The 27,589-nt window shown below is 41.8% G+C and overlaps 1 protein-coding gene across 1 annotated transcript in view; it reads left to right on the forward strand.

Annotated features, from left to right (window-relative positions):
* LOC122794068 (ADP-ribosyl cyclase/cyclic ADP-ribose hydrolase 1-like) overlaps positions 1-27,589 on the forward strand; it is a 1,209,067-nt gene that overhangs the window by 1,135,175 nt on the left and 46,303 nt on the right. The window contains exon 5 of the mRNA XM_044062204.1: positions 10,787-10,879. Within this exon, the coding sequence (XP_043918139.1) occupies positions 10,787-10,879 (93 nt within the window). The remainder of the gene's footprint in view (positions 1-10,786; positions 10,880-27,589) is intronic.

Below are 27,589 nucleotides of genomic sequence, written 5' to 3' on the forward strand. Positions count from 1 at the left end.
GGGAACTACAACCAGTAATGAGCTGTATTCCCACCTGTGAAATTTAAATATGTCCGATTTCCTGCCCTTTGCCGTGATTGGATGGTTTTGAATATGCTGAGCTAAGCTAAGCTACGGGCAAACCTGCTTAGCTAAGGTTGGCTGTGCTTAAAGGAGCAGGTTCAGCACTGCTTACAAATGGGAAAATCCACTTAGCTGGGCTACTCATTGCTTAGCATTCATATTTGCACAATGCTTACACCTGGCAGCATAACTGTGCAATGCTTAGCATTGCTTATGTTTTATTTTATTGGACTACTACCTGTATGGGATTAATTCATCATTCATTGCATATTATAAATTTGTTTACCTTCCCTGACATCCCCCAATGTGCTTTCATTACATTTATTCTTGTGTGACTATACTGTATGGGGCACTTGTATTTATATAGGGGTTTCACTACTTTATTACACTGACACCTCACATCTGGCCCTAATACATAACTCTGGTTGAGAAATATAAGTTACTTCCTACATAAATATACAAATAAATTAAAATTGTAATGATTACACATACAAAATGGAAATGGCTTTGGTGAGGCTCTAACCGTGAATGACTATATGCAAAGAGTATGCTCTAATCGCTACACTATTGCACTAATGCTTATGTTGGATGTCTATTGCTATTTAACTTATCATGCCATTTCAGCTGGGCTGAGCATAGCTAAGCAATGGGCACACCCACCCAGCTACACAAACTTTATTGCACATGTTAAAAAAAATTATTTGTTGTGTTTTTTTTTACTTTGTACCCTTCAGAATATCCATGCTAATGCTAAACCTGTTATTCTGTCAACTTTCTTGGTTTGTAGGGACAATTTTCCCTTATGGCTTTGTCCAGATTTCTTACCCTGACAGATTGGGAGGTGTGCGTTTGATTCATCATACCCTTCCGAAAATTCTTGCTAACGCTAAATCTGTTATTCTATCAACTTTCCCGGCTTGTAGGGACCATACCTCTCAACTGTACAGATGTTCGCAGAATGTCCAGATTTTTTGCCTCATGTTTTTGGTCTGTTTGTAATAAAATTGTGGTTTTCTAGCAAATTACTGGCAAATCATTAAAGATTAAATTTAGAAAATAATAGCAGATGTTTGGTTTCAGACTTCAGAAAATTCATGCTAATACAAAGCCTGTTATTCTATCAACTTTCTAAGTCTGTAATAGCAATATTTAAAATCTGCCCCTATTTGTGGGCCTTTTTCCCACTGTTATTTATGACTTTTTCCAGATTTCTTACTCTAAGAGGTTGAGAGGTATGGTAGGGACAATCGTCCCTTATGCCTTTGTCCAGATTTCTTACCCTGATGGGTTGGGAGGTGTAACAAACAATCTCACTCTATTTAAATTGCTTTACAGCAATTCTGGTGTGCAGAGGGAGTGTGTATCATGCAAGCATTGCTCTCAGACACACCCCCTGCACTCGTACACAGAACCATGTCCATTTTACAGTACGGCAGCGTGCCTTCATTAATATGCATGGTGCACTTCTGTGCTGTATGGGAACAGTCCCTTCCATGCAGGAATAAGCTATTCCTGCACGGAAGTTTGCTGAACCCCAGTGACTGTTAAAATACTACATGAAGGTACAAAAAAGAGAGTATCTGACATAGGAGACATTCTTGATGCCTTTAAACATCATTAAACAGATAATTATAAATCTATTAATTTAGAAGATAAACTCCTCAAACATTAGACCTAGCTTTCTCTAATTTTAAGACAATTCCAAATAAATTAGAAATAAACCCCCAATCACAAATTACGTACAAAGAAGTCACAGATAAAATTAAGAAATTTAAACCTAATAAAGCAGCAGGAATGGATGGTCTGATTATAGAAATATATAAACTTTTCCCCTTATCTATCCCATCTCTTTTCCATAAAACTTTAATGGAAGTTCAAACTCAATGTAACATACCCCCATCATGGAGATATTCGCTGATTACTTGCATTCAAAATGAAAAAAAAAAAAGGATCCTCAATACTGTAGCTCTTACAGACCACTCTCTCTTCTAAATAATGATTATAAAATCTTTATGTCCATTCTTGTTAATAGAATAACAATTCCACTGCCCCACATAATTAATAATGATCGATTAGGATTAATGCATAATAGACACTCATGTCAATATCAGAAGAATATTAACACTTATTGAATTTCTAAATACAGGTAATGAAGAAGCTTTAATAATTGAATTAGATATTGAAAAGGCTTTTAATTTATTAAACTGGGACTATCTGTTTAAAACTCTAAATCTTTTTGATTTTCCTTCTTCCTTTATTTTACATATAAAAACATATATAAAAACAATTTAGCTTATATAAAGCTAGGACCTTTTACCTCAGAATCTATTCCCTTAACTAGAGGCACTAAACAAGTTTGCCCCTTGTCTCCTATTTTGTTTGCACTTGCCATTGAAACTTTTGCTATATTAATTCAAAGTAACAAAACAATGCCATTAATACATAACTAATACAATTCTAAAATAATGTTATCTGCAGATGAAATATTGCTTACATTACCTAACTCAAAATTAGCCCTATCAGAATTAGAATTTTTAATGGAACATTTTCAATTTCTGATCTACAATTTAATAAGCTAAAATCAAATTATATTCCCTAAATAAATAGAGAAAAATACAATTGGTAAGCATTATATTATTGGTAAACAAGTAGACTTTCCTGATTATTTGGGAATTGTCTTATGTAATACGATAGAAAATACAGTAGCTACAAATTATAACAAAATTATAAATATAATTAAAAAATCATACAGATAAATGGAACAACATATTTATGTACTTTAAGGGTAGGCTACAACTAACAAAAATTCTTCTTCTTCCAAAAATTGTATTTATATCACAAACTTTCTCTGTCCTTCCTGAAAATCACTTCCTTAAAGACATAAATAACTTCTATTAAAATTTCTTTGGTTCCCTAATAGAAATATAACTGCTTTTATGCACCATATCAGACCATGGGATTAAGACAAATTAAAATTTCCAGATATTGAATCTTTTATCAAAGCCTCAACAATCAAAGTCATACCAAATTGGGATGATCCAAATTATATCTCTAATTGGACATCTTTACATTTAACCGTATTGTAAAACAAAAATAATTCTTTAATCAACCTTCGTTTAAATGATCAATTTAATAAATTCTGGCATCTTATCTGCTATATTGTACAATACAGCATATCAAAACTGACAAAATGAAACTCTATACATTTTATCTTTAATAACTTTAGGAAATTTATTAATGCTAATATAGATAAGAAAATTTGGTTTCAATTATTAATACCCTTTAATATCACAAAGTAATTTTTGACAAGATTCATAAGAAATATATTTATCTCATGGGAAGCTAAGAACTTCATTCATTGGCACTAATCTCTTAATGATCATAAAGTACTCGATGCCCAGCATATTATGAAAAAACTTTAATTTGTCTTCTCAAGATTGGTTACTCTTGCAAAGCATTCTAGCTTACTCTCAAACTTTTTGCAAAACATTTAGTAATTCTTCCTTTAAGGATAAACCCAAGTTAATAAATTACTTATATGAAATCTTGTATAATGGCTCCAACATTGATAACACTACCTCAAAACTATACAAAATATTAATAAACTACAAAACAAAACCTCAAAATAAATACTGACATTATATTACTGTGGGACAATTTCCTTATTTATCTTTAGAAAATAAATCTCACATCTTGTTTTCAAATTTACATCATGGTCTTGTCTCAGTACTAGAGAATATGCACTTGGAAATTCATACATAGAGCTTTTTTAACACCAGAGAAGTTAGCTAAATTTAGCAACTGTAAGAATACCTGTTGTTGGAGATGCTCACAGATTTGTAAAGCAGACTGGTTACACATTTTTTATGATTGTCCTAAACTAAATGTTTTTAGAGTGATACAGGCAATTTTTTAAAAGCTTTGTTTGATAACTTATTTATACTATCTAAGTCATTAGTTTTATTCAATATTAATGATGGTCACCCTTTGAAAAAATATAATTTGTTTTTACTATGGACAATAATCGCAATCACTAGAAAATGTATTTCCAGGAAATGGAATTCCAATGTTTCTCCACTTCTTGAAGACTTCCTATCTGTATTGAAAGAAACAGCACTTAAGGAAACTAAGGTTAAAGATTCAGGAATTACTCCAAGCCCTTTGTCAACAACCCTTGCAGGAAAGTTTTATCTGTCATCAAAACTCTACAAATAGACTCTAACACTGTCTTATGAAATCTATAAAATGATTTGTGTTCACTTATCACTTTATTTGGAAATGTATTATTTCCAGTTTTTTTTACATATCTTATTAATTATATATTTTATCAGGCCAATTGTATATATCGTATATGGTTTTATCTATGTAATGTGTTTATTTGAATAAGTTATGAAATTGTTTATCTATTTAACATGCATGTAAAAAAAATTGAGTAAAAATAAAAAAGAAAAATGAGTCCATCACTTCCCAGCAGCATATCAACCTGCCATGGACCTTGGCATGAAAAAAACTAACAGCTGCCATTACTTTACCCTCATATAAGCAATACCTTTACTATTTAGCAAGTGTTAAATAAAAAATAAAAAAAATAATAAAATAAAAAAGTGTGTGTGTGTGTGTGTGTGTGTGTGTGTGTGTGTGTGTGTGTGTGTGTGTGTGTCTGTGTGTATGTGTGTGTGTATGTCTGTGTGTGACACTGTATGCATGTATGAGAGTGAGAGAGAGATCGATCACACTATTTTACACTCGCAAAGCAGCGCTTTTGCTGTTTAGCCAGTGTAAAAGAATAAACACAACAGAAAAAAGTATATGTATGTGTGTGTGTGTGTGTGTGTGTGTGTGTGTGTGTGTGTGTGTGTGTGTGTGTGTGTGTGTGAAGAGTGACAGCGATTATCCCTGGCAGCAGCAGCTAAGAGGCTTAAGTACCTCTCAACCTCTTAGTTCAAGATATCTGGATAAACCTAAAATAAATGGGGTACAAATGCTCAAAACAGGAACATTTTTTAAATGTTGCTGTTAAGTTACTTGACTATTAGGATTTGTGTTAGCATGCATTGTGTGTGTGTGTGTGTGTGTGTGTGTGTGTGTGTGTGTGTGTGTGTGTGTGAGAGAGAGAGTGAGTGAGATTAACCACTGACTGGCAGCAACAGTAAAGAGTTTTGCATATCTCTGTATCTTTCAGCTGAAGAAATCTAGATAAAGCCAAAAATAAATGGGGAATAAAGGCTCAAAATCAGAAACAAATTTTAATTATTGCACGTATAAAATTACAAACTTCTTTAAGTAAAAGGATTTGTGTTAGCATGAATTTTGTGAAGGAAGTACAAGTCTGAAACTCAAATGCATATGTTTGTCTTTCAGCTTTTCCTGGTAAGGGGTCGCCACAGTGGAACTCTGGTCCGCTAATCATTGGCAGTAAATGCCAAGGTGCCAGCTCGACACCCAACGTTCAACGAAGGCACGCCCATTTACACACACATGTCTTTCGAACACTAACCAACCACGGGGAGGACATGCAGACTCCACACAGAAGGCACTCCCAAGCCCAGCATCGAACGGGAGAACCTCTTGCTGTGAGGTAACAACGGTACCTCCATACCACCGCAACATCGTGAAACTCAAATGCATATAATTATTTAATAACTTCAATTCACCAATGACTAGCAACAAACCATATATTTTAGGAGTAAGGGATGAAAAAATAAAGTAAATACCTGGATATTTTTTAAAGTATTATATTTTGGACATAAAATGCTTCCTCCAACACCATTAACATATACTACAGCAAGTTTAAAACATTAGGCAGAGAAACTATTTTAAATCAAAAATATACAAAAATATAGTAATAATAAAACGCAACAATTTTACATAGAGCCCATTCTCTAATCACAATAATGCCCTCCAGGGTGTGTTTTATTGTGGAAATAATCCCCTTCCAGGGGTGTAGAGGCCATCCGCCTGAGGTGTTAGTCCTCAGAACACCACTGGGTAGACATTATTTCCACAATAACACACACCCTGTTGGGCATTATTGCTTGCGTAATACAACTGTACTTTCAACATTTTGAAGATGGAAGGTTGTTTGTGGCTTTGGTTTCTTTAATTATTTTGCTTACTGGTGATATGGATACCTTTGAAACAATGTGTCAGCAGCAGAAATTGATAAGCATATGTAGTTTTAATTACCTCACAATATAAAACTATAAATGTTTAAATTCTTCTCCTGAGATTGATTAACAGACGGCTATAATAACATTCAGAAAAGCAAAAATGTATCATTCACCCCCCCCCCCAAAAAAAATCTTCAGATCCTGGAGATGGTTATTCTGATCAGGCATTTTGTTTTGTGTGATACTCAGTAACACACCCAAAGTACACGTATGAGATAATCGTTTTCAAATGTTTGCCATGGCAGCAATAAGGGCAACAGTAACTTCAACCAACTAGTTATAAAAACAGATAAATCAAAGAGCTACAGGATAAATAAATGTAAAATAAAATTAGATGGAAACAATTCTACATATTTAATGGAGCTGTTCCTTTTATAGTGAAGACTTACACTGTGTTAACAATGAACAAAGCACAGACAGAAGAAGATGGTTTCTGAATAAGCAGTTAAAAGATCCAGTAATCAAACAAAGCCCATTGTGAAAAAGCAATAAGTATGTCTACTGCGGGTAATGTTCAAAGCTACAGAACAGAGATGTTCCATAAATAACACAAGTGCATGCACAATATATTTTGACTTAAACCTTTGACATGACAAGGGTAAATTCAAAAGGAACAGTGCACAGCTAGTAGAGAAATCAGAAAAGACAAAATACATTTTACTGTATTTGCACAATGTAAAAATATGTCCAAACAAATTTTAAAAAAGATTGTATCTAAGTCCACATTAATAAAAATCCATTGTTAAATGTAGACATTGCATTTCAAATGCAGAAGGTGCCTTTTTATATGAAGCACAGTAACTTCTGCAGTAAGCGCACAATTCAGTGTACAGCAGACCCATGAAAGACCCTTTAAAATTAGTATGCAAATGAAAAAAGACAAGTGCATTTTCTGTAAGCAGTGAACACAAAGGTCTATAATAATGGCACCCACATTAGCATTCATTATTCCAGACTTTGGCATGAATTTGCAGATAGATAAATCATATGAAACTGCAAAGGCACACACCAGCAAAAGTAATCCTAGTCTGAGCTGCATGATAGGTCAAAAATCTATCAGTAGAAACGAAGGAAGATACAATGGTGCAACAACCACAGTTTGGAATACAAACTCCTGAAGAATATGAGGTGAAAAAAAGGTCTGTACTCCAAGGTGCAAACAACATATGACAATGCCCAGACACAAAGAGCCACATTTAAAAGACCAATAAAGTCTGACTAGTGAAATATTGTTCAGTTAAAAGTGCAGTCAAAGCAGCTCCAGACTGGAAAGCCACTGAAAGACGTAGGCACAGCAATGCTGAATGCAAATACTGTGGAAAATTGATCAGGTGACTGTATCCGTATGGAACATCTACACTGAACAACAATAACACATGCAATTGAATTGGACTTAACCATAGTATGTCTTGTGTCTTTTCCCGGTTAGGGGTTGCCACAGGGGAACTCCGGTCCGCTAATGATTGACAGTTGATTTTTACGTACCGGCTTGCCAGGCCTGACGCACAACCTTCAACGAAGGTATCCCATTCACGCATGTCTCCATGCAGAAGACGCTCTAGCTGAGAATCGAACCGGACAGCATCTTACTGTGAGGCAACAACGCTACCGCAGCACCACAACTAACCATAGTATAATAGTATAAATTACTGAACATTAGAAAATAATGGCAGAGAGTGTTGTGAGGGGAAAACTGACATTTTCAATTCTATGCTTGTTCTGGTACAGTCAAGAATGCTATAAAAGAAGAAGTAAATTAGCAATAATTATACAGAGAAGTGACATGCAGTATCTTAAAATTATTCTTGTAAACATTTGGCACCTTAGTACTTTTAGGCACTGGAACTGTGAAATTGTGTTTCGCATTGTATAATGACTGAGAAAAAAAGAAAGGGACATATTCTCAGCAACATAATATTGTGTGGTAGTAATTACTATTCTGATATAACTGAGCTGTGAAATTCTGCTTTTTGTGTGTCAACAAGCACTATTAATGGAAATTAGTTCAATGAAAAACTAGTACACCCATTGTAAGCAACATAGAACAACTATAGTCAAGAGTTATAACATAAAGCAAAATATAGCATTTTAAAACAGTTGACGTTGTACTATGAATAAAAGCAAGGGGGCACATATTAGCAACATAATGTTGTGAAGTGACACACCCTTCTCTGACATATGCAATGGGGGAATTCCTCACTGTACGTTAAAGGGGAATACATTGTTTGCAATGTAGCATGTCTGTGTAGTGTCAAAATGTAAAACAGAAAAATTATACAGACTTACTGTGCTACTGTAAATGTGTGCTGTAATGTTTATTTGCCTATTTGTTTTTGCGCAGGGTACAGTGACAACAGCACTAGTTTACCCAACAGAGATTGTAAGTAGCATAGTACAAGTCAATGAACAGTGGAAGTAGTAACACAATAAAGCATACTATATGAAGAAACATAATTTTCAAAGTGGAGCTATTAGCACTTGCTTTGGATGTCATTATGACAAAATAGAAAGGTATATAATTTTAAAATGTCTGTAGAAAAAAAACAGTTGATGTTGTACTGTTGAATAAAAAATAAGGCACAGGATTCATGTTGATAGCAACTGACAAGCCCTGTTCTAAGATACTCAGCAGGAGAGTGTCATTGACTAGAGCTGTTACATTCTACATTGCACTTTATACCAACAATGAAGTAGCAAAAATGTTTTAAAATAATTCCAGAAAGTAATATTTGAAGTTGTAGTACATTTCTGAATGGAGCAGTAAAACTCTGCATTCTATCAGATGCACCACATGCTGTTTACACACAGCAGAATCTAACTTATTCTATGTATACAGTAGACACTAACAATAGCATTGCTTTGCACCGCAGAGATCGTAGGGAACAATGTGCTATTCAGTGATACCATTAAAGGACAATGCATTTTATCAGATCAGACACACACTGTAGTGTTTTCTGTGGTAATAAGCACCTTTTTAAAAAACTGAGCTTTAACTTTTTGTATGTTATTGTGATGGAAAAGCAATATACAACATTTTAAAATGTATGCAGAAACCATTTAACATTCTACTTTTAAAATAGAAAACAGATGTGAGAGTCCCCCTTCCCATCCTTACTAATGCATGCTAGCTCTGTCACCCCATCACTAACCCCAACCCTAAATCTTATTTTAGAAACACATTTTCTTGTAACATATTAGCATTTCTCAAAGTATCTCTGAATTTAGTAGTAGGATTTTGGTTAACTGATTACAAAAGGAAACTTTTTCTTTTGTGATCTATGTTTGTTTTAATATTTTGGGTTTCCTGTTAGTAGATTTTTGAAATACTGGCATCAATCACCTGTGTTTTAGATATATGCATAGGATGATATAGATATAAATAGAATTGTGTGTGTGTGTGTGTGTGTGTGTGTGTGTGTGTGTGTGTGTGTGCATGTGTGCGCGTGTGTGTGTTTGTCATACTTATTATCACAACCACATTTTCACAGTTGCAAAACTTGCATACTTCAAGTGAAATGAGGGCATGAAGCAGATTTTTAGGTTTCCCTCATTGTGGTACACATCTTAGCATGCATGTTTACTGCAGGAACTTCCCAAAGTCCAATGAAATTTGCATACTACAAGTGAAACGAGGGCATGAAAAATTATTATTATGTTTCCATAATCGCAGAACACTTCTGAGCATGCACGTTCACAGCAGGAGCTTCCCAAAGGCCAAGCAAATGCTGCTTAATGCAGCCTGTAATGTCTTAGCAGAACTGAATGCTTTTGCACTTTAACATTTTTACAATTTGCAGTTCCAGACAGAATAATTGTGTTATTTCTTCTCCAAACTGGCCAGCGATAATACGTAAGTACCATTATTTGTAATGATGGACTGCACTGTTTTTAATGCAAATGCATAAATGTGTAATGTATGATGCAATCAATTTTAAGTGAGAGAATACAACTTTAGAATAGTATGCATTTCTTGATCCACTTCAGACGCATCACCATTTTAGTTTAATAAATAGATGTCTAAAGAGGGCTACAGTTTGTAGAACCTGGAGCAATCTGTAATTACACATTCCATTTGCCATGACAAATCAAGCATGCGTCTGTAATGCACTGTAATCAGGAAGATGATTTTTTTAAATTGTTTGTCTTCCTGAAGCTAATGCAAACTTTGTCATCAGCAAGAATGACTTTGAATGACTCCTTACAATGTTTAACTCCCTCCTTTCACTTGAGGTATGCGAATTTCGCAACCGCAAAAATGTGGTTGCGATAATACGTAAGTACCATAGAATTATGTGTGTGTGTGTGTGTGTGTGTGTGTGTGTGTGTGTGTGTGTGTGTGTGTGTGTGTGTGTGTGTGTGTGCATTAAAGAAGGTACACAAAGCACAGAAAGGGAACATGTTTTCTAAATATTTAATAAAATCTTTGCTGCTATTGAAGCAAAACAGAATGTAGAGCTCAATCTCAGCAAACACCATTTTAGAGATGTTTTATCTGACTGTTTTCAGTTCTGGCACAAAATTCACTTTTCCTTTCCTTCTGTTATTTTTATTAGCACTTTTGGAAGTGTTGAAGTGTATAGCTTAGATCCCAACAAGGTCTCTACCATGAATATCTGGATTCTGTATTACTTCAATGGATCAGACTGGTAAGATATAGCTTCACTTTTTGGGCTGCTGATGCTTTATGTTCCACATTGGTTTTATCCAGTTATTTGAATTGATTACATGTTATTCAGAAATTAAAAATATTACTTTGCCGGTTTACTTTCTGCAGGGTACATGAGATTATCTGATGCATGCTCAGTGTAGAAATCCGGAAATTGTTGCAGGAAGTTATTTTCTATGAACGTGTTAATTTACCCAAACATATTTGTTTATTAAAATAGTTTTTTACATGATTCATTACATTTATATTATGTCATTATGTGTTCCATATGGTTGACAGAGATGTGTTATAAAATTAGCTACTTCCAGCTCCTTATAGTTTCATAGCTGTCAAGATCACTTATATCATAAACAGTGCTTATCTTTCCTGCTTACTACCTCATTCTCAATTGGAATGCCTGGGTCTCCTTCTAGTCCTGCTGTAATTTATGCTAAAATTTGTACAATATTATTTATTTGATCTTAGTGCAGGTGAATAGAATGAATAGCAGAACAGCCTTTTCTCCTCCACCTGTCAGATTCTAAATTGACTTACAGTTAGGGCAGCATAAAATTTAGAAAATTATAATCAGTTTATGATCATGACCCGATTATTATGTTCTTTCAGAACAGATGCAAAAAAACTCACCTTGATAGGGTAACTTGAGAGGTGAATTTTTCAAAATACCTTTTGAGAAACGTAACAATGAGTTATGATTAGAGACCTGATCATGTTTTTGAATACGTGTGGAGTTTCATTGCCCATATATAATAGCTTTAAAAAGGTTGTATGGCAGAAAAAAAGTTTGAAACAACTTCCCATGCCCTTGATCGATTTTGGCTGCTGTTTTGAATCAGTGTAAAGAGTGTAACAGCTTTTAAAGATGTTATTTATTTTCTGGTACAAATTTCTGCTGGATGTGGTCTGTGTATCATTGAGAGTTTCACTCTCTTTTGTTACTACACATATTCATATGTTAGAGCATGTTAACATAGAGTTCCTTGAATTATTATATTATATTGTATTATATTATATTTTGGCTGGGGTGCTTCAGCGAGTTCGCATGTCCTCCCTGTGTGGTGGGTTGCCGGGTGTCCTCCGTGCCTCAATGTGCGGACAAGGTGATCCGCTGGTATGAATAAATTGTATTATATTATATTACATTATAGTATATTATATTATATTATACTGATTACCCAAATCTCTAGGTGTTTGATTTCTCTGTCTGCTCATTTATACTGAAACGTGTGTCTGTTCTATTAAGTTGAAAATAATTATGGGCAAATCTGTTATTTTTGATGGGTTTATTTGTAAGCTTAGGTAGTTAAAAAGCATGGACACAGTACACATGGAGCCACAATTCATGATAAAAAGTTTGCTTTAATATTGAAATGCTGACAAAAACAAGTAAAAGATAAGTGCTTTTGTCTTCTTAATGAAAACTTCTTCAGATAAAACCATGTTTGAAAATTTGAGTCCATATATACACCAGTCTAAATAACATGAATGCCAAGCCCCCAGTGATGTCATGCTTCCTTTGGGAGGGTTTAAAGAGGATTTTTAGAAGATTTAAAGGGCCATGCAGGTAGAAAATTGACATGAATGACAACAGATTTAAGTTAGTTTATAAATGTGCTTCTGATTTTTGCATACTAATAAAATGTACTGGCAACATATTGTAGCTGTCACTTTTCTAAAGATTTCAGTTTTAAAATACAGATGATGGATATTTGGACATTCAAACCAGGCCAGTTCATAGCATTAAGTTTCAATTGCCAGCAAAGTTCAAACTTTTCCAGATTGAGTATCTACAGGCCCCCTCTATCGGACAGGACAAATTGTTCTAAATTGAAAAATGTAATGGTATGGTCAGGAAATTCCATGGTATGTTTGGAAGGAGCATTGGTATCCTTTCTAGTTCTAATGTCATAAATGTGTTCATAAATTCTATCAGGTAGACGCCTTTCTGTCTTACCAGCATAAAACCCTTTACAATGTTGACATTGAGCACAATAAATTACTTTAGTAGAATTACAATTAAAATATTTTTTAGGTCTAAACTGAACACCATTAATGACAAACAAATCACCAGTTAAAGTACACTTGCAATATGGGCAGCAGCCACATTTCACCATCCCAAAGTGCTTTAATTGTTGTACCGAGTTCTTCTCAAACAAAGCTTTGAGGTTTTGCCCCTTCTTGTAAACAATGCTTGGAGCCAAATCTACATGTTCTTTAATGTACTTGTCATTTGTCAAAATATTCCAAATTTTAGTAAGTATGCTTCTAATATGGTAGCTGTCCAGATGAAATACTGTAATAAAATAATTCTTATAATTATTGGTCCTGTTAGTGATATGTGTGGATGTTTGTGTACCCATAACTGATGGACTGATATGGTCTTCCACTTTTGCCCCAAGGATGGGTACGAAGTGCTTTCTTTCTCGTGTATTCAAGATCTCCATCATTAATTCATTAATAAAAGTAAATGGATATCCATGTTTCAAAAACTTGTCCCTTAACAGGTTGCATTCTTCCCAAAACCTTTCCTAATGTGTGATCATTCGGGCAGCACGGACAAATTGGCCTTTGACAACCACTCTCTTCTGCATTTGGGGATGTGCACTTGTGTAGTGGAGAAATTTGTTAGAGTAGGTTTCTTTCCAGTACATTTCAGAAATAAATCTTTTGTTAATATTGTCCTTTTTGAGCCAAACATCTAGATATGCTATATGGGTATCATGGACTTGGTGGTTGAACTGGAGAAATTCTGTGGTGTTGCTGATAAATTCCAGGAACTGGGAAATAATTTCAACATCTCCATCCCAGAACATAAATATATCATCCAAGTACCTGATGTAAAGTTTGCATGAACTATAGAAAGTTGACCCAAAAAGAAACTTTTTCTCCCACTGTATCATCACTGCATTGGCGAATATACCCCCATATGCTGAACCTATTGCTATGCCTTTTGTCTGTAAAAAACAAATCTTTTTTTCAAAAATAATGAAATTATTTTTCAGCACTGGTTCCATTAGATTTTCAAAAACATTTATGATTTCCTGTTCTAGTCCTTTGTTAGCTAAAAATTCACAAAACCATTGTAGGCTGACATGATGTGGAATGATAGACTACAAGTCGTTTACATCAATTGTTATTAATACATATGATTCATGGTAGGGAATGTGATTAATTTTATCCAAAAAATCCCATGAATCACAGCAGATATGTGGTTCACCCATAACAAATTCTTTGATCTTGACATCTAAAAATTTTGCTAGAGGACTTTCTTCTATTAATATATTCTACAGAAATTCAATTTTTCTTTAATTTTTTTAATAAAAAATTAACTTTAAAAAAACAGGAGACTTCAAAAGAACAAGAGATGAGATAGAGAAAAAGACAAGCCCCCGGATTCATGAACCTTGCGCCAGGCGCCAGCATAGCGTCGGCGTTATAACGCCAAATATGGCTGCTGAGCGATTCAGGTATGAATGAATTCCACGTGCACTACCGGCGTGCGCCGGACCGTCTCCGCCCCCGGCATAGGTATGCAAAACACACTGTGTGCGGTATTGCACCATGCAAATGAGGGCAAATAGCGATCCACGAAGTGGCGCAGGCGTAGCGTAAGGGCATGGCAATGTAAACCAAAAAAAACGGTTTACATTTACCCAAACATGACCGAGGAGTAACGGAAGGCTGTCAAAGTCAGGTATCATATAGGTGCAATATGCCAATGTGGAAAGGCACCGAGAATGTCCAAAGAAAATATGCACAAAATGTAAAAAAATGACATAAATGGCACGTACGTAGAAAGAACAGCAGACCCCCGGGATATGTGCACAGAAGTTGCAAAGCAATGAAATAATATGACAATGTCCTAAAAGAGCAGTATAACACACATCAGCTGCACAGCCACCACACACCATAGTATGTATGTAAAGCTTCAACCCCAGCGCAATGGTTGTCAAGGAGTGGTGCCGTGTTCGCGCCGTAACCATGTATTAGTAGTCAATTCCATGCAAATGAGGCAGATAATAGTGAATCGCAAAACGGCGCCGTGTAAGGATGGAGCAAACGGCGAGCGGTACTACACCGAGGAGTGGCCTACACGAGATACATGTCAACCACAGAGGGTGTGCCACATTTGGAGGAAGGATATTGAGGTCAGCAAATCTGGGCTGTACAATGCACATCACAGCATCAGGACTGGCGTGTTAGGAAATAGATGCGCTGAGAGTACATAATGCGCGTACAGATGCATGTGCACGAGGATGACTACGTTACCTAAACCAGTCATGTGACGGCCTTCCCGTCAACAACCACGGATATAGGAAGGTAATGCGGAGAATACGAGGAAATGCGGAAGCAGTGTAAATGGAGCCGTAATGAGCAATCAACACCAATCAATCCAGGAAGGGCAAACGGCGGCAGCTGATAACTCTGCATGCAGACTCCTGCATAACGGGAAAGGGGAGGCATATGAATGCAAAGATAGTAGGGGATGTAGCAGAAATGCAAAGAGCAAATAACCGAAATACCACAGCCAAGTACAGAGGTAGCATAACTGCGGCTGCAGATAAAATGCATCATATGCCATGTGCCTGCAGGATGCAGTAATGTAAGATGCAAAGCCAAGGCAATGCAGGCAACTGTAATGTAACACTACAGGCAGTACCGCTGCAGTTGCAACCGTAAAACCACGGCAATAAGCCATGTATAAGGCTGCACAGACACACCCAATGACATCACCGAGTATACAGCACAACAGTATTAAGTGTGAATGCACACAACACACAGCGATTTCCCAAACGCCGCACCGTAGGGTGTAAACAGACGGAGAACTTTTAATATGTATATGCTGGGTGCCGCCGTGGCCGTGATGCATAGGTATGTGGCAGAGACAGACGGAGTTGCGGAGGGTGGTGCCGACAACTACCGTAGGCTTCACAGGAGAAGGAGAGTGTTCAGACCAAGGGTGACCTACCAGGGGCTGCGAGACCTGGAGATAGTAGAGCGCTACAGGGTGGACAGGGACACGTTACAGCAAATAGTGGAGCTGTGCCGGCCGCGCCTGAGAACAAGAGACAACAGAGGGGAGCCCATCCCAGTGGACACCAAGGTATGTGTGAGCTTGCGAATACTGGCTACAGGTACCTTTCAAAGGCCAACCAGGGACATAATGGGCATCTCACAGGCATCAGCATCCAGGGTACTACACCAGTTCCTGGATGCCATGTTACCACATGCCCATGAGCACATAAATTTCCCCACATCTCAGGAGGAGTTGGCTAGCAATATGCGCCGCTTCCACCGTGTGGCACAATACTCGGAGGTCCTGGGTGCGATAGACTGTACGCACATAGAAATTAAGTCACCACCGGGAGCAGGGTAGACGCTACATAAACCGCAAGGGATACCCCTCCATCAATTGCCAGGTCGTGTGCAATGCGCAGGGCATTATCATGGATGTGTGTGCTGGCAGCCCTGGAAGCTACCACGACTCCCATATCTGGCATGCCTCACAGCTGTATCAGGTATTCGCCAGGGGACATCACACAAGGTCACCTTGTGGGATGCTGGCTACGCACTGGAGCCGTGGTTGATGACACCCATCAGAAATGCACACACACACATGCAAGAACGCCATAATGAGGCACACGCACAAACAAGAATAATCATAGAGCGTGTGTTCGATGTTGAAATCACGGTTCCGGTGCTTGGATACATCCGTGGAGCCTTGCAGTACTCTCCAGGCACAAGTGCCCACATATTCATAGTATGTTGTATGCTACACAATATGATTCTGCGGAAACAGCTGCTGCAGGGACATAATGCCGAGTGGCCACAAAGCACGTCACAACTACCAGGGCAAGCACAGGCACAGGGCGCTCAGCGCCATGGACACACTGAGCCAGCCCCAGTAGGTAGACAGAGGTGCACCTAATATGCCTACGCCCTGGCAAAGAGGGAACGCATAGCACATACTTTGACAGTGTAGGCCCCATGGACTGACACCTCCTGACCTGCACACACAGTAAAATGGACGCCACACAAACATGTCCGCCCGTAATGTGTACAGTATGTGCGGACGATGTGTGACTCCAACAAAGGCACCGCCCAAACACTGCACACCCAATAGCCAGCAGAGCATGGAACGCCAACACCTCACCGCACGCTGGTTCTACAGCACACGGCGTAGCCGTATGCTGCCACTATCGCCGCAAGTCGACCACATATGTACTCATGTGCATACACAGATACGGAAATAGATATCAGTACACATGTAGAAATATATGTACGATACACAGATATAAAGTACAACAGGGTAATATGGAACCCAGGGATGCAAGTTCACAGATAAGTAAGACGCGAAATCACCACATAGTAAACAAAGTGTCCGACAACCCGATCATCCGGGAGGGTGGGCAGAGCAGGTAACGCCAGCCATGGAAATGTCAACCTGCATCAATACATATCCGCTGTCGGGATGGTCACCAGTCCACGGTACAGTAACGGATATAGCGTGTCATATCCATAGGATATGAGTGCGGAGATACACGCCGCCACCGGCGATGCGCCAACGACGATTGTGTTCAACCGTCGGTGCGAAGCGGCAAGCATACCAGTGAAGTGTACGACATTATGAGGAACGCACTCATTTGGGGTGTAAAACAGTTCATGTTCCTCGCAGTTCCTCAAAGTTCCACATTGAAAATGTCTGTCAAACATCCATTGTTAGGAATGTATATAAATGACATCCTGGTAAATAGAATGTAATCATAGTAATTCATTAAAGGTTCTTCACTGTAAGTAAATCAGCATATTATAATCAACCTATGACCTACTTAGTTGAAGTTGTCACTATGCCATTACTATGTGTTCCACATTATGCCCATTTGTTTCACATTACTAATGTGTGTGTTCCTCACTCTGGAAATAGAAGGTTGAGAGTCATGGCGGCAATATGTGTATGTGTGAGGTGAGGTTGTCGGTGTTCCGCTGTGTGTGTGTAATGTGTGTGCCACTGTAAAATGTGTATGTAGATGACATGTCACAGGCGGAGTGTAATAACACGCGAGGCATACAGTACAGGAACCATAGGCGATGTACAGCAGTACCCACAAAGCAGTACTGACATCTCCTCAGTGGCTATGCACGTGGCGACGTAAAACGATGCAAAGCGGAAATGTCCCAGAATGTCCCACAGGGCCATAGCCAACAGGAGATGCAAAGGACGCATGTACAAACCATGACCGTATGTATGACGGCCATAAGGTACACTCAACACGGTCCGTCGGCAACGTTACACAGCATCAGGCATGTACGCCGAAAATACGAATGTGCTATCCCGGCACCGATCGGGAACACTTACGGTCCCGTAAATACCGCTGTGTGTTCCACGACCGTGAAGTAAGCAAGCGGCACAGGAATAGGAGGCTACCGGTAGCATACAGGCCGTCCCAAGTATAGGACCACATTCACCGTAACTATCAGCGACAAAATGCCAATGGATAGTAGGCACGGACGAACATCCGCAGATATATAACCCATGTGAAGGAGGAATACGTGCAGGAAGCACACATGCAGGCGATACCGACAGCACACGACATCAACAAAACAAACATTCTCCGAACAACAGACAGGTAACCTGCCGCCCCCAAGCAGGGATGGAGCACACACACAAGCATATCCCGTATGTATAAATGCAAGACTCACACCCGCACTTTACCCACATCCGCAGATATACCCCATCGCACATATCAAAGGGATAACAGCTAAAACCGTAGCAAAACATACAGGCAGTCAATGACAGCGCATACCCACAACAAGCTCGTGGGAAACACTAGCAGCGGCTGATGCAGCGTTGCATCCGCTGTGTACAGGAATATAACAGCTATGTTACACATCTGAATGCACAACGCCATCGACAGCCGCCGCCAGGACACGGACACCCACATGTCGAACAGAATACCATACCCAACACACACAATCCACGGCTAACACCACAGCGAAATGTACCCGACACCACACATAGCGGATGCAGTCACACAAACATGATACAATACATACCATCCTCACGAAGGTATTGCAAATAACCAACGGCCACACGAGGAAAGAACCATGTCCTAGTGCCGACGCATAACGAACGAAAGGAGGGGGATCACCGGTGATATGCGCATAAGTACACACCGAGGAACAGCTATTGGCCTGATCAACCCACATGCCTCAGGTGACGACGAATATAAGGAAGACTCCCTGGATATTCAAACCGTATGTTCATACCGAACAAATAAGGAACAGTAAAGGACTAACAAGTCAATACAGAAGAACGCAGAACCAAAGGCCGGAAAGGTATGTCGAACCCACGACATGTACTGGTGTGTAACGCACGATAGGTATGACGAATCTGTACAGTATGTGAACGGTGTGTGTAGGTAAAGATACCTGTCCATCAGGCAGAGAGAGGTGAAGGTTGGTTATGTAATGCTAAGCCGCACAGCATACCAACGACTGTGGACAACGTGTGCAGAGCAGTGGGACAACATGTACACACCCAGGATAACCCCAGGTTAGGCTTGCCACCTTTCAAATGGCAAAAGTGGGACATCTTCGACACACATCAGATGTTACAGGTGGACACATACCCATGGTCAGTACAAAGGGTAGAACTGTACTCATTTGCCTAAATAAAAGCGTAGTCTTGTAGCAGTTAAGTTGCTTATTGTGTGTCTTGTAACATTTAGGAATGTACATACATAAATAACTATGTGATGCAACTCTTACATAAAATGGGACATAATTATGTCCTACAATCTCAGGACATTTGCCATTTGTAATATGTTTTGTCAGGACACAACTGCCCAAAGAGGGACTGTCCCTTGCAAAGTGGCACAGGTGGTAACCCTACCCCAGGTCTGCCATAGGGGTTGCAAACACAGAACAATGCCACCACCCACGCTGATGCTGGCAGTGGATATCCAACAATGAAGTGCCACAGCAGGGATAGGACATGTATGTATAGTGTCACAGCACACATGTGCATGGGCATATACCGACGATGTCATACGGAATGTGCGCACGACCTGCACGTATCCCACGCAGTAGGGGTGACTAAGTCAATTATGTGTAATGCAAAGCTGTCATGATGGATATGTTCAGAAATCATAGACAGTATCACAGGCACAGCATGCATGATGGAGGGATGGCCTAATGTTATGTACATACACAAGATATGTATGGCCTGCACATATGGGACAATGTAGTAGCAGAATAGGTACCCGAAATGGAGGGAACAGCAAGTAACCATGTCCAAACGTTCTGTAGCAGGTGCAATGTGTGCCACAATGATGTCCAGCAGGGCCGTGTGTAAACACATGTGCAATGTAGACAGTAGTGACCCCCCCCCATGGTAGTGTCCACTGAACGGCAGAAGTGGATGTCAACTGTTATGTCTATACAGTACGTCCGCTGTGGTGGTACCATGGGTCTGTGTCACCCTACCAGCAAGGGAGCTATCACATGACTAGTGACACAGTGTGCCCCTGTGGGATGTGCACAGGACATATGTCCCACAGCACGGTGTGTGTCTAGTCTGTGGATGTCACACAGACGCCCGGGCCGAGAAATGTGGCATGTGTGCACACATGCAGGACTGCTCCTCCCACCCTGCCCACTGCAAACGCCATGTAGGAGTACTACATGCATCAGTACTGTGGAGAACATGGCCCATGGCAGAGTAGACTACACCCCTGTGTTAGTGGCATGCAGGTGAGTACAGATGTGTTACATGACTGTCATTTGCATATGTAAACTGTCTGAGCCGGGTAGAGATCACAGCATGACTATACTGAGACATGTAACGCTGTATCCATTGTGTAAGGTACACCACACATGTGTTATTGTAACATGGCCTGCGGTACATGTGTGTATGGCACAGGTACAAGGGCACCCAAGGTATCAGCTAGACATACGGTCCAGAAATGCGTGGTCCTGCACATGTGTACCCACGCCATGGTGGAATATGGCAACCACAGCACCATGTGGGGCATGTGTGTGTACATCAACCATGTACAACGTGATATGCCTGTATAGGACCAGGATCCATGTGATACACACCGCATGACCGTCAGTATGCAAAGGTGATGTGTATGCACTATGTGTGATGTAACTGATGCAATGATATCTACATGATATATCTGCCACACTGACACCTGTATGGGTGTCAGCAACATGAGTAGGATGAGCTAGAATGCTGCCAGGTATGTAGAAGTGGTATATGTAGGCATGTACAGTACTGTGTGACAGCAGGTAGTGTACATATGCAAATACTGAGCATGAGGGGCCACATGTCTGAGGACTGTGCAATGTCACACGTCCCTGACTTGTTGTAGTTTGCATGATATGCCTGCACCACTGTGTGAACTGTACAGAAGGCACATGGCATAACATCCCGAGACATAGGGTACGATGTGATGCTGGATGTGTACATTGGCAATAGCATAAAGTGGAATGGTGCTGAAGGGCAAAGAGCGGAGCATGTCTGATGTGATACCCTCTGTACCACCCCAACCACCCATGCAATAGTATGACAGGTGGCCAGCATGGGATGTGGTGTGCTGTTGCGCACAGAAGCCCAACAAGGGTGCCAGTAAAGGCATGCAGGTAGTCAATGAGTGTGTGAAGCATGTATGTCAAGATGTGGCCCAGTGCCATACTGAATGGCCCAGTCATGGGTGTAGAGATGCAGCCCCATACGTGCAATGCAGTACCATCCATGTGTAGTGTGATAGATGTGGTAGTGTGGTGGTCAGGGTACACAACGCACATGAATGGGCTAGCAGTCACTGCAGTGTGCTGCTGCAGAGACATGTAACAGCCAGGTTGGCGGATACAACAACTATGGCGGTTTGAGGTGACATTGGGACTGTGTTCCCGGACATAACATGTGCATGGCAGTACTATGTATGTGTCCACAGGGTTAATACAATGTCCAGCCAAGGATTGGAACCCTGTACTGAGTGAGAGTGTGTATTGTTGGTAGGTACCCCACTGGCAGGCACGATGCCAGCAACATCTGTGTTGGCAATGCCTGCATGACTGTGGTATGCCGCATTGAATGTGGATGTAGTCAAACAGCAGAGACATACCACCACACCGCGTGAGGGCCCACACTGCAATGTCTGGCAGTCATGTGTAGGTAGCTAGCTGTGGAGTATGTCATGCACCATGAGGACACACCATGACTGTCAAGTGACACACAACACACAGGTGAACATAACTACCGTGCAACAGCCTGCACATGTGCCCATACAGCACGTGTGCATGGAACAGGAATACCACTGTGGCCTGTGAAAAGGCCAGTACCACCATGTCTCAGTGTGGAATAGCATGGTCCCTACCAGTGTGTAAATGTAGCAGAAGTGCACTGTGATCAGTGTTGGCATAGGCACGTAGACTGTCCATCGTATGCAGTGCCATGCCATCAACTACCTCTGTCAGTGGATGTCAGTAATACCGGCTGTAGTGTGTATGTACCATGCATGCTGCTATGGTTGTGTGTTTAGGGTGTGGCTAGCAGGGATGAGAAGCATGGATGTTCAGCAAACAGAGGGGGGAGGTGTGTAGGCCTAGCACACAGACACATGGAGGTGTGGTGCATGCTGAGGGCAGTGTAGGTATGGTATGTGTCGTGTAATGTGTCACCCAGCTATGCATACTGCATGGCCAAGCATGTGTGGGTACATGGGAGTCCATACTAGGGAAGGGCGTGTTGCTGTCAATACATAGCAGTAGCAACTGTCCTAGGTACAATGTACAGTATGCCAACACGACCGCATGTAACCTGTCGTGTACAGTGTATTCACTGTCGCGGTCACAATGTGCGAGCAGTCACGAACATGGGTATCTGAACATGGATTACCTATGATGCAATGTGTCATGGGAATATGCAGTATGTGAGTAAATCATGGTGTGGTGTGGGAACCACCCACCCGTGTGTGTTGCAGTCCAGGTATGTGCCTGGGAGGTATGATCTGTGTACAATCTGGACTGGCAGGTGTGCCGTAGGGCATGGAGGCAGGTCCCAGGCACTGCAGATAAATGACATGTGTGCTGTACTGTGTGTGCAGTGCTTGTGTACAGCACAGTGGAGGGTGTAAGCATTGTCACACATCACTGCATGCTGTGCCTACCTGTGACAGCCCTGCCGGAGACAGACATGTGACACCGCTGCACAGGCAGCATAGCATGTGAAGATGTACATGTGGGCTGCACACCTTAGGCAGATGTCCACAGGTCATGTGTGCCACGGTAGTGTGGTTGAACACGACTATCAGACTGGACAAACACCACATGCCTGCATAACTACAGTATGACCATAGTCAACAGTCCCAGTGACAGAGTAGTCCAATGTACACTGTCCCTCGCGCAGACCACTGGCTACTGGACACCTGGCTAGACACACACCTGAGGGTTAATTCACCATTGAGCCATCACATGTCCCGTCCATGTGGGCCGCATAATGTCATCACAGGGTGGTCACAATAGCAGGTGGCAAGGCAGACACGGTGAACCCGGTGATGTGTCATGTGTGCATATGTTGGCTAGCGCAGCCGCTCACATGTCTGCAACATACTGGTGCACGATGTATACTGTTACATGATGAATGGAACTGCACTGTCACCCACTACAGGGCCATCTGACACAGGTGTGTTGTGACTGGTGTAACCCATGTTTGCACAGGATACACACTGCTGTTGTAGGCAGCCATGCTGGTGGCTACCAGTGATATATGCAGTGGTCATACAGACATACCGCATACAGTGTTCATGCAGGAATGTCCATTGTCGTGGACGATGTGCTGCTATGTGAATGTAGGTGTGTGTTGTGAATGTTACACATCCAGAAGACACCATCTGGTGCAGTCATGGTTGTCAACACCAGTACACACATCCACAGCAGTCAGAACCCAGTCCTGACAATGTGTGTCAGTCACCCTTGTACTGTGTGACATATGTGCACATGGCGGAACACCTCCCACTGTCATCTAAGCTGGCTACATGATGGCTGGAATGTGCTGTAGAAATGTACAATGCTGGTAGCCCAATGACGTATCTGGAATCAGACACAGTACGCTATGTCAGCCATGTAAACCATGCACAACAATGACCGCCCAACAGACACAAACAATGCATTGACACATGGAACATGTGCACATGACAACCCCCAATGAGGTATGTTGCACATATTGATGTACAATTGTCATCTATGGCCATAGCATGGATGCAGACACACATACTCCACAGGTAGTACCATGTGATGTAGGTAGGGGGCATTGCTCGTGTACATGTCACAGTAGCTGTACACACACATGTCCTGCATAGCCGTCATGTAGGGTATCTGTGGTATGTGACTACTGGACATGCCCGCATAAATGACCATGTCCCACAGGAGATGTGTTAGGTGTGTACCACATGTGACGTGCTGACAACAACCTGCAATGTGTACGGCTGCTGGTGTACCTGTGTGACATTGTCTGTGAAGGGTGCAAAGGCATATAGTATCGTATTGCATGCACACAAGCCCCATATAGGTGCATAGCCTGAACATACAGTACAAGGAGTGTCGGATGATAGCAACCCACAGGTGGAGATGGGTACGCAGGCCAGCCCACAACCACATGTGTGTGTACGGTGTTCACGCCCACGACACATGAGCATCTGAGAGGCTAGCGCCACAGCTGTACAGGGTTGCATGCATATATGTTCAGCAACATCCCTGTATGTCCCACCACTGGCCCGTGGACCGATGGACACCAACCAAATGTGCAGATATGAGATGTGCACAGCACATCACAGATGTCTACCGAGAACAGGCCTACCGTGTAGACATGTGCACAGTAGGTCTGCGCCAGCTGCAGTCAAACACGCTAGGTGCTGAACCACAGCAATAGTCCAGGCAATGCCACAGATGGACGTGCATGCCTCTGTGTATGTATGTTCGTGAATGCCTCCGCATAGCAATATAGCTGTGTCACCGCTAGAACAACAATATGAATGGGTTGTATGTGTGAGGGTGCGCCATATGTGTATGGTCAGATCGACGATACCATCAGTGGGCCTGCTATGTGAACATCCCTGTCCCCATACATGGATACCTCTGCTGTGCCCAACACCACATTCACAGAGGGAGGGATGGCGGTGTAGTGCAGCAGCAGACATGTGGGTGGCAGCGGCACTGGATGTACACATATGTGGTACCCACATCAGTGCAGGCAGACATCCATGTGCATGGGATAGCGGTGTGTGTCCACATACAGCACTGTGTCGATCAATATCCCAGCACATAGCACCTGCCAGGGCTACAGTGTATGCATGGATGTGTGATGCACCAGACACACCCTCAGCAAGCCCCGCACAGCATACCTCGCTTGAGGACAGTGTCCACACCATGGTGATAAACATGTTGAATGTCCATATTCACACAGCTATGACATATGCAATGGACAGCCACCCTGCCAATACCGCCTAGCCCCAGGTGGATAACACCCAGTGCCATGTATGTGGCATACCCTGCCATATCATGCAGACCTGACCAGCAAGGCTGCATGAGCTATCACAGTCCTACATGGTGCAATGGACAAAAGGCACTCTCACTATCAACCATACCCAGCAGTAATGTGGCGGTGATGCACCCTGTCATGTTACAGGTGCTGTGTGATGCTCTGCACAATGTGTGTGTGTACATGCTATGCATGGCCTTTCCTGCTAATGTGTCATGGTTACACATTGCTCCATGTCTATCACATGTGCAACACAGGTGAGCTGTGGCAAGTTGTCCAGCACCCGCACAGTGCTGTGTGGAAGTACATGGCACAACACATGCATGTGCAGGTGTCCATGTGTATGTGTACAGTGCCACTGCTGACGTTCACAATGGACACAGACGTGATGTGTACTGACATATACACAGCCCAGGTGAACAGTAGCACAGACGTCACATGGGGACCTATGCCAACTGATATGGACATAGGTGCAGCCAGGTACACATGTCCACGGCAGGCTAACATCTACATGGTGCGGTACAGTGTGATGGGGTGGCACACAGATATGATGTGACACCCAGTGCTCAATGGTGTGAAGCCACAACATCGGCTGTGTCACTGCCACGATGCCCTTCACAGATCACTGTGCAGATGTCGCATATGTCATAGCAATGTATTTCCAACAGTATGCCAGCACAGCAGTGTGAATGTGACCTGCCACCATCATTATGTCTTCCAGATAATGCCACGCCCCGCTTCCACCTTTCAGCCGACAGGAGGAGGAGGTGATCATTCCATACCTCCATAGTAACCACGCTGTGCTATTTAGCCATGTGCCACAGCAGGCACAGGAACGGCAGGAGATGTGGAGGAGATGTGCAGGAGGGTGAACAGCGTATGGATACAACCGCAGCTATCAGCAAATCCGCAGGCACTGCACAGACCTGATCCGCATGCAAGACAGCGTGCCGCTGCAATCGCCAGGCAACAACGTGGGACAGGTGGTGGGCCACCAACCCAGCCCCCACTCACAGCCACGGAGGAGCTCCTGGCCAGTCTGGCGACACCCACGGAACAACACGCAGAAACACTTGCACCCATCGTGGGGGTAGGTGTCTCCCAAGCCATGAGCCTGGAGCCGCATGGTAAGTCAGTGTTGCATGTTTGTATGATAAGCGACGGGTGTGGGTGTCATAGTACAACACATGATATAGCAATACATGCCAGGTATATGGCCACACAAGATGCAAAACCATAGTATGCTATGTTGTGTTAGCAGACATGTGCATAGCACTTGCTACCACACACATGCATGATGTGACATGCACAGTGCTGACCGTGTAGATAGTAATGGCTAATGTGTATACCTTTGTGTAATGCCTTTACAGGTACGCCTGGCGGTCGCAAGGACAAGGGTCTGTTGCAGGTAAGTCTGTTGCTAGTCAAAGGCATGTTCTGCTGTATTGATATTCCCCATGTGTCTAGGCATGACATGCTCACCTGTGTGTGCCCCAGTCACGTCATACAGCTCGCACCACCCGACACACACCACCCATGTACAGTAGATACACCCGTTAGCGAGAGTGGTATGACACCACACAACCTATTGGTGTGTTACGTGCATTCAGCTATGCATACAATGGTGTAGGTGTTACACAATGGCTGCATGTGTAGTATGCATTGGTATGCCAGTGCAGTATGCACACAGTACCACATAGTGAGCTGTGATCTGGCCAGAGCACAGGTGTTACCAATGTGACCCATGCCCCGCATCGGTGCACACGTGACATGGCACATGCCATGTCCCATGCACGTGGATGTCTGGCTGCAGCATTGTCACACCATGACATGACCTATGCACAACATAGCAGACATCCACACTGTCAGCATATCCGTGAGAGAATGTGACACCTCACACTAGTATGGTTGTATGTCACATGGGCCACCACAGGGCCGTGTGCACGATGTCTACCACACACAATTGTCAATGACTCAGACAGACAAGGCCATGGTCGATACCTACAGGCATGGTGCCACACAGCACATCCACAGTGGGTAGTCACTGTTGCACCCTGTACACACATAGTGGGTTCATCACTGTAGTGGACCCCTGGACATCCGATGTAGTACACCAGTGACATGGAATGCCTCCACAGCTACTAC

This window comes from Protopterus annectens, chromosome 2.part1 (genome assembly GCF_019279795.1).
Source record: "Protopterus annectens isolate FY-2018-M chromosome 2.part1, PAN1.0, whole genome shotgun sequence".
Classification (NCBI taxonomy): Eukaryota; Metazoa; Chordata; order Ceratodontiformes; family Protopteridae; genus Protopterus; species Protopterus annectens.